Consider the following 10,000-nt stretch of genomic DNA (forward strand, 5'->3'; position numbering starts at 1 on the left):
CTTCTCAAGTAGTTTTGAGTAATGTAAACGTATCAAACAATGACATAACCTCTTTTATTGCACTATTTATCATATTCCTCATTAGTAGTTACCAGAAATTGGCCCCTGTAATCCTTAACTATAGGAAAAAGGACTTATTAGAAGAATAAAGGTGTAACGTTTGAAAGAATCTTCAGTAATTCAAATATATTTTAATAGCTTCTTATGAGATGAAAGGGATTCGTTCCTAGGTAGTTTATTTAACACTGAAAATATCGCTGTTTAAGATTCTTGCTGTCAATTATTACCATAGAATTGTATGTAGACGTAGTTTTCTTTAAAAAAAAATCAACGCATCAAACCTAGATGAAGTATCAACTACTCCTTGTGTTTATGGTTATTTCAGTCAACGTTTTATCTAATTTATATCATTGCTGATAGCCAGAGAGCCAAATAAATGAGATCCAATGGGAAGGAAAATCAATTGGTAGAGATATGCGTTTAAATGACAGGTAAATAGAGATCATTTACCCATTATACATGCCTCAATATAAGCTGAAAATTAAAGGAGACATCCAGCTCAATGGATATCTCTATTAGCAATAAAAAAAGTTCTTGTTAACAAATAAGCTCTTTTTAGACGAATAGTTACATTCGTATATTTAGTCAATTCCAGCCTCATGGTAATGTCTGTTTGCTCAACTTTGTCTTAACCTTCCTAATCTCTTGGATCTGTTTTGTACATTCGCCTTGTGTATGATGATATGAGAAGGGAAAATGCTTAATTTTCCAAATTGTTATGTTGTATCTATTTATTCTTTATATTTGAGCATAAACATTAGTCGTTCTTCTTACTTACACCAGAATCTCTGTATCCCGATCAGGCAGGAGCTAATCAAAGCAGGATCTTTATGTCCTTAATAAAGTAGAGAAAATCTGACCTATGAGAAATAAATGTTAGTTTATCCTCTAAGATGTTTTGGTATTCCTTAAACCCAGTGTTATTATTTTCAGCCTTTGGTTTTCATACACTCCCTCTGTTTGATTAGAGATTCAACTACTTTATTTGTACCTTAATATATTTTTTTCTCTTGCAGTTGATTAAGTCACTGAACCAAGCTTGATATCAAACAGTTTAGCCATATTACACGGGTGTCTTATTTAAGTATTTTACAATAATAATAATAATAATAATAATAATAATAATAATAATAATAATAATAATAATGATAATAATAATAATAATAATAATAATAATAATAATAATATTTTCATCATAATTATTGTTAACAATTTTTTGTTAATCACAGCCTCTCGAGACTGGTGGCTTATAATGTGGAATTCTAGGTTGCACCCAGCTCCCATAGAAATACATCACTACCTTCACTATTATGTGCAATTTCCCGTAGCACCTTCCTCTACACTAGTCGTAGAGCTATATTGGCTACTAGTTTTCAAGATTCCTTTTCAATTATGTTTTAGGTATGATCCCAAGTGTTATGATTAATGCCGTTACTTCTACTTTTATATTCCAGTTCTTAGGGATTGGTATTTTTTATTTCCTCTTTCAGCGTATTTTCCACCCTTGAGTCCCACGGTACTGCAACATCAATGACTAATTCTTTCTTCGTTGTATTGTCGATGTACTTGTAACACATTTTCTGTCCACTGTAATTCAGAGTATTTTCGCCTGATAATTTTCCATCACAGCTTAAGGTTGACGTTCATACCATTTTCTTACTGCGTTATATTTGATATTTTCTTCAGACTCCAACGAAGAGCTTTAGACAGTGTATCATGGCGTTGATTCTGAACAAGTGCTGTACAGGCTCTTTAGCTATGGTAAGCACCTCTTCTAGGAGAAGGACCCTCAAAAACCAAACTATTGTTCTTTAGTCTTGGGTAGTGCCATAGCCTCTGCACCATGGTCTTCCACGGTCTTGGGTTAGAGTTCTCTTGCTTGAGGGTACACTCGGGCATACTATTCTATCTCATTTCTTTTATCTTGTTTAGTTAAAATTTTCATTGTTTTTATAGGAAATATTTATTTAAATGTTACTGTTCTTGAAATATTTAATTTTTCCTTGTTTCCTTTCCTCACTGGGCTATTTTCTCTGTTGGGGTCCCTGGGCTTATAGCATCTTGCTTTTCCAACTAGGGTTGTAGCTTTGCAAGTAATAATAATAATAATTTATTGTTTTTTCTTTGATGAAATGTTAATTCCATCTATTGTTCGTTGAATATATCTTCAAGTCTTGATATTGTGTTACCATTATCCGTTCAGTTTCCCTCTCAAGTTCTCCCCTCTGTAGCCACTGTAATGTTTTCTTACTGGCCAATTTTTCAGTTTACCTCAAGAATTGTCCATGCATTGGTTTACTTTACCATTCTTTTAGTCTCATTTCCTGATCTTCCTTTATATACTTTTGGGTCTTCATCCCACTTTCTAATTTTTGTTTTATGCATTCTTTAGCCATTCAATTCAATAGTTTTAAGATATTATCCCAGCGTTCTAGTTACCAAGTTGACACAACCTTTTAATTAGTCATTTAAGCCTGTCAATCTCTGATCCTGGGTGCATTTCTTAGTACAGGTTTATCAATTTTCTATTTTGTCCTATTTTGCTTAGTTCTGATTTCTTCTTCTTCACTATTCAAGCACTGTACCTGATTACTAGCACTGGTATAGGCGTTTATGGCCTGTACCGTGCTTCCAAGATTAAGCTTTGTTTTCATTATAGCTTTGATTCTTTGCATGTATTCACTTCTACTATTTTCCTCTATCTCCTGGTGTTTTATAGCCTTTACTTATGATATCCCAGGTATTTATAACCTACTTCATCGATGTCCTTGATGACATTTACACCTGACAGTTTTAGCCATTCTGTTCATGTTACTTTTCCTCTTTCTATATCAATTAGAACACACATTTCTATTCCAAACCCCATCTTGATGCCTCCTGATATAATTTTTACCATCTGGATTAGCATTCCCATTTTCTTTCCATCTTTCTCGAACAGCTTGATGCCATCCGTGAACATCGGGAATTCTATTCAAATTCCTGCTTAATATCAATTCCGTGTTGTCCAGCACTCATGTCATAGACATCATAGCTACTACGAAGTGTAGTGAGGATAGTGAGTCCCTATGGAAGATTCCTCTCCTGATGTTGACCTCAGCAAGCCGTTTTCCATAACATGTAAGCATGGTTTCCCAGTTTTGCATTGCATTCTTGAGGAAGTTGATACGATTATTATTATTATTATTATTATTATTATTATTATTATTATTATTATTATTATTATTATTATTATTATTATTTGAACTTTCAGCTAATCCCAGCTCTTAATGATCACTGTACACAACAGTAGAGTTAAAGTAGCAGGTGTACAGTACACACCTGGCCCTGTATACTTGCCTCCTCTTGATTTACTAAAAAATGGTGATTACATGTTGTTTCAAGATGAATATGTTGTTAATGCTAGAATAGCCTTCAAACCTTTGTTCTCTAATCTTGGGTAGCGCCATAGCCTCTGTACCCTGGTCTTCCACTGTCTTGGGTTTGAGTTCTCTTGTTTAAGGGTACACTCGGGCACAATATTCTATCTTATTTCTCTTCCGCTTGTTTTGTTAAAGTTTTTATAGTTTATAAAGGAGAAATTTATTTTAATGTTGCTCTTCTTAAAATATTTCCTTTTTCTTTGTTTCATTTCCGCAATGAGCTTTTTTCCCTGTTGGAACCCCTGGGCTTATGGCATCCTACTTTTACAATTAGGGTTGTAGCTTAGCAAGTAATAATAATAGACTTTAACTGCTTTCTGAAGGAATTATTTCTGGTTATTTTCCATTAAAACCTTTAATGGTTTCTGGTCGATTCCGTTATTTGTATCTTAGCAGTTAATTTTTTTACCACTAATACTATTATTTTGCATGACTTTTCTTGCATTATTAATCCTACACACCAAATGACATATTACACATGTAAGATGTTTAATCCATCTGAATTACAAGTTATAAGATAATTAATAAGATCTGCATAACACAACCCGTCTCCATTCATGATGTATGTTACCTTCAGGTGTTCTTGTGTCTTCTTCGTCTTTCTCTATAACTGTATTTACCCTTTCTGTTTATTTTCAGAACTGTTTAGTGCTTTATATTAATCAAAAGAAAGCTTCGAATCTAATTTCTCAAAATATCATTACAGCATTCTAGTATTTTTCAATTGTTAGAACATTTAGAACATGGCGCTCTTTCTTATAAGAAACCCTAGTATTCATCTTTCAAGCTAAGGTACAATTGAAACTAAGAATATTTTCTTATGTAACCTCTCTGTAAGAGATTGAAACATTGTCTCCTTTAATACTAGATATTATATGGCATATGACCACATGGTTTTGTTCTCTATTAGCCACATTTCCAACTTACACTTCAAAGTGATCATTTAAATGTCATTATTGTTGTTTATATTGTCTTTCCTCGACTTCTTTCTATATTATTAAAGACCTTTTTCTATTTAATTTTGCTGAACTTTACCCGAAGATTATTCTTTATGCATATTTTACCTACGATTTAATTTGATTGTTTTAAAGGTGAAGTGGATTCTCTTCGCCCCCGAAGGCCTCTTATCAAAAACTCAATAGCAATACTCGTTAATCCTTTATCAAAATCTATACTATATTATAGTAAAACACGGTAGTAATTGCACTTAAAAACTATATCGAGATAATTGCAACATTCAATAATTAGTCAATTGCAGAGTCACTGTAATAAATAACAATTGTTGCTGAAGAAATCGTGAGGTGACGATTTCCTATTCGCCGAGTAAAAGCAGCAGCAGAAGAGCCAAGACATAGGGGCAGACTTCCAAATTGCTGCTTTTGTTAATGCTATCTGTGAAAGAGACGAAACAAGAAATTATACAGAATTATAACAATATTTGATGAAATATTCACTCGACACATGAGGAACTACTTGTTTCATATAGAGCCACTCTATTAACATGGCTGTTGACGATGCAGCTTGATAAGTTTTGATTATTTTTGTGCAAATGAAAACTTCTTTGAAAGTATAGAAATAATCATTTCGGGAATACTTCCATTCCTGAGATTTATCATCACCCATGTAAATTTCTCACAGAAAAAAAAATCTGCTTTTAGCTTACATTGCATCAAGAAATCCGCAGCACCAATTATATTTGTTTTTACTTAAATAGGAGCTGCCAAAAAGAAAATTGTTTTATTTTCTGTAATTTAAATAAAATACAACAGAATTAAATTAGAATTAGTGCAAAAATTATTATTATATAAACACTTCCATTCCTGGGAGTCCTTATCACCTTCCATTCCTGGGAGTCCTTATCACCTTCCATTCCTGGGAGTCCTTATCACCCAAAAATCAAAAAAATCTGGAACCAAAATTTCTGCCTTTTTCTAACATTGCAATATCAATAAATAATTTACCTCCGTTTTTGGTTTCTACTTAAATGGAAGCTGCAGTGCATAAAATCAATTTAGTCTGTATAATGTGAATTATATACAACAGAAGTAGAGTAAAATTAGTTACACATTTAATGTAACATTCATAGAACCAATGAACCATTCTAAACTTATCTTTTAGGGGAAAAGGTCAGTTAAGCGTCAAAAGATTTTTTTGTGATATAGCAAAACTTTCATCATTTGGATGTGTCACTCAGACCAGTAAGAAATATTTCCTAATTTCAAAACCTATCTAAATTCCCAGACAATCTGCATGTTTTCATAGCAGACTATTCTTTATGTCAAATGGGTTCGTGTTATTGAAGCAAACGCATAGACGATAGTCATTCTGTTCCCTATATTGGTTAAATGATCCAAAATGTCATATCAATTGCTAGATGTTAGACTAAACTGCTCCTCCTAAGAGACGGAATATACCGTACTCATGTCTTCCTTATTTCATTCTTTGTTTTTTTTTTTTATAATGGAAAAGGAATTTCTTCAATACTGATTTCATGATATCACACTTGTGTCTCATCCTTGAACAGAACAGAATAGAACAGAACAGAACAGAACACAGCATCCCTCTCAAAGAGCTTCAATAGAACTAACTTTTTAAATGATAATTGCAAAAAATTATCAAAATAAATTTTGGCCATCACAGAGGGTCCATATCCCAAGTAAAGATAAAGAGTAATCTGGAGGTTTGTTTTTTCTTTCATATTTACTTACTAAATTACTATAAAGTGAGATCATGTTTCAATGTTACTTACAAACATTAAAAAAAAAGGTGAAATCACGTCATGTTCGATAAGGTCGATATCTGCTAATATGTTCATTGTGACCAGTACGAACTTGGGAAACAACGTGATTGGCTATGACGTCATCAGGGTGTGGGGCTTATTTCGCCCGTAACATTTACAGTGACTATAGTACAAAGATAATTATATATGCTATTATTTTTTCCCATCATAAGTGAGATCCCGAAGACAAATATTAAATTTCAATTAAAAAGGTTTGGGCATAAGCATTTCGAAGCAACTATATCATTGACTTCACCACACACTAAATTGCTATAATTGATAGCTGTCTGTTTTCGTATTACCTGTGATTTTTTTTCCCGTCAGATTAAATTAGACAATTTCCCGAAGGTAATAATCCCTAAGCTTTTCATATCAATAGTTCAACTTCACTTCAACAATAATCCCTCCAATTTCAGATATTTTCACTGGCAAATTTATTGCCAATTAGCGTTATTATTTTATATTAATAATAATAATAATAATAATAATAATAATAATAATAATAATAATAATAATAATATTAATAATAATAATAATAATAATAATAATAATAATAATGATGATTTTAATAAGCCTCATAATAATAAAATTTTGGATACTTGTTATAATTCTAATTTTAATAATAATAATAATAATTTCAATAACTTTTACTAATGATAATAATTCTAGTGATTTCGTTAATAATATTTTTACAATTATCATGATTAAAAATATATACAATTATTATAAGTTTGTTAATTTCACAAATGTTAGTTATAATCCTAATTTTAATTATTTTAATCACTCTAATAATAATAATCATATTGCAAAAATAACAATGATTTTAATATTTTCATACATTTCGATGATGATAGGAATTTTAACAATATTAATAGTTTTAGCAATTTCAATATTGGGAAAAATTTCAGTAATTTCAATAATATTAATGATTTTAATATATTTCTTAATTATTATAATTTTCATAATTTCAATAATTACTTGATGAATCTAACACCATCTACAATTTTGTTGGTGCCATAAAAGCCCATTTATAAGTGTTCACTTTTTAACGATATTCTAGAAGGACGCCACAGACGCAGCCCCCGCATTTATTAATTCCATATATCAGGTAATAGAAAAGGCTTTGGTTACAATGGCGAGTCACAGTCACAAAATGTTAGGTCTTTACTGGTTCAACCTTTTAGGGCCCAAAAATAATGTTTGCGTTAATGAAAGGAAATAAAAGAAATAGTCAGGCCATAGCAAATAGCCCACTGCAGTTTAGTCTAACATCAATCCCATTTATGAGAGGAATTTTGTGTAAGTAAATTCATTCCTTTTGAAATAGAAAATACTTCATTAATCAGACATACCAATATTTGTTAAAGGCTCAGGCATTCCACAAATTGTTGATAACCTAAAAAGAACGGTAGTTTTCTTAAAGCTAAGGTTCCAGTTAGTTGATGAATCAATGTTTATAATATCAAAAGCAAACAATTATCATTAACACAAAGTACTGCGTCATAAACACTCGATGATATGTAAATTGATAAATGCAACTTTTAATTTCATAACTTCGTAGGCACAGAAACACGGTGTCACTTTTAGGTCGACTGAGTCAGGGAAACAAGGTCGCACACTATGTTGAGTATTATTATCATTATTACAAGCTAAGCTATAACCCTAATTGGAAAGGCAAGAAAATATAATTCCTAGGACTTCAGCAGGAAAAAAATAGCTCAGTGAGGAAATGAAACGGGGAAATAAAAAATTACAAGAGAAGTAATAAATAATCAAAATAAAATATACTAAGACCAGTAACAACATTAAATTAGATCTTTTATATATAAACTGAAAACACCTAAAAAAAAAAAAGGGAGAGAGAGAAATAAGATAGATCAGCGTGCCCTATTGTACCCTCAAGCAAGACAACTTTAACCCAAGACAGTGAAAGGCCATGGTACAGAGGCTATGGCACTACCTAACACTTAAGATCAATGGTTTGATTATGGAGTGCCCTTCTCCTAGAAGAGCTGCTTACCATAACTAAGGAGTCTTTTTACCCTTACCTAAAGGAAATTAGCCACTGAACAATTACATTGCAGTAGTTAACCCTTGGAGCGAAGCAGAATTGTTTGGTAATCTCAGTGATGTCAGATGTATGAGGACAGAGAATGTGGAAATAATAAGCCAGAATGCTAGCATACGTATAAGCAAAGACAAAATGAGTTGTAACCAGAGAGAGGGATCCAATGTAGTACTGTCAGGCTAGTCAAAAGACCCAATACCTCTCTAGCGGTAGTATCTCAACGGGTGGCTGGTACCCTGGCCAACCTACTACCTGATATCATTTCAAGGAAATATTTATATAAAACAGTGAAAGAGAAAACTCGGACTATGGATTATGAATGGGTCAATGGTGGTGTTTTTATAGCATAAGGAATTGAGCGTAATAAAGGTTACATCCTGATTGGAAAATATTTTAATCTACTCAACTTAAGCGAGGCAACACATATTAGATAAGCCGGGAGTTTGAAACCTTTTTAGAAGATAAATAAGTTGAATTAATTTTAATGCAGCTCAACAGGGGTCATTTCAACGTTTCAATTTTAGTAAATGGTATAATAATTGTTAATAAAATAATATAGTCCCCTATCACTTCAGAAGTAGAAATATTATTATTGCTTAGAAATTCTCTTTTGAATAATAAGGGAAGGTCAAAATATTAAGTTAAAACACACACACATACATACACACACGCACATGCACACACACACATACATGCGCACGCACAAACACACACACACACACACATATATATATATATATATATATATATATATATATATATATATGTGTGTGTGTGTGTGTGTGTGTGTGTGTGTGTATGCTTGTGTGTTTCCGTGTTTCTCTGTACATGTATTTAAATGTGTGCGTATGTCCGCGGGTGTGTAAGTTATTGAACAGAGGTGAACCAATCGATTTCTTAATACTTCAATCCTTTGAGACAGATATACAATAGATGTCAGTTATAGATGAAAGTAGAATCAGCGCCTCCAATATAGACGCATAAAGCAATAAAATGGAGGCAAAAGAACTATCATCAAAATTTGCTCATTCGAAAAGACTTTATGAAAACAGACACAATAGGAACACCTATTATTATATCTTTAACAGCTTTATAGTGGATATTATTGTTGCAATTGTTTATAGGTTTCAATAGAATTATATTTATGTTGTTTAATTCATGTTGCATTGCTTTCAAGAAAAAATTACAGTACATTTTTTAAATGAGACATTAAAATTAAACGCAATCATAAGATTGGGATTCCCCGGTAAATTTTGGAGATCCCTGACCATACAAGTATGATTGGTTAGCGTCTCTTTCTCTCTCTCTCTCTCTCTCTCTCTCTCTCTCTCTCTCTCTCTCTCTCTCTCTCTCTCTCTCTCTCTCTTTATATATATATATATATATATATATATATATATATATATATATATATATATATATATATATATATATATATATATATATATATATATATATATATATATATATATATGGAGAAAGAAATTAATAGTAATTTAACAAATTTTCATTTGAATCAGCACAATAGGTAGGTGGAAAAGTTCCTAAAGAAAATTAAGGAAAACTATCTGAAAAAAAAACAAGATTGGAAATGACGGTAAAATCCAAGAGAGATTAAACAGGTTGAGCATATTAATCCAAAACAATAAACATGCTAAAGCCAGAGCTATTCAT

General features: G+C 31.7%; 1 protein-coding gene across 1 annotated transcript in view; it reads right to left on the minus strand.

Annotated features, from left to right (window-relative positions):
- Positions 1 to 4,648: 4,648 nt before the first annotated feature.
- Positions 4,649 to 10,000, minus strand: part of LOC137658286 (uncharacterized) — a 10,545-nt gene continuing 5,193 nt past the window's right edge. The window contains exon 3 of the mRNA XM_068392956.1: positions 4,649 to 4,871. Within this exon, the coding sequence (XP_068249057.1) occupies positions 4,792 to 4,871 (80 nt within the window). The 3' untranslated portion in view covers positions 4,649 to 4,791. The remainder of the gene's footprint in view (positions 4,872 to 10,000) is intronic.

The sequence above is a fragment of the Palaemon carinicauda genome, chromosome 19 (genome assembly GCF_036898095.1).
Source record: "Palaemon carinicauda isolate YSFRI2023 chromosome 19, ASM3689809v2, whole genome shotgun sequence".
NCBI classification, from domain to species: domain Eukaryota; kingdom Metazoa; phylum Arthropoda; class Malacostraca; order Decapoda; family Palaemonidae; genus Palaemon; species Palaemon carinicauda.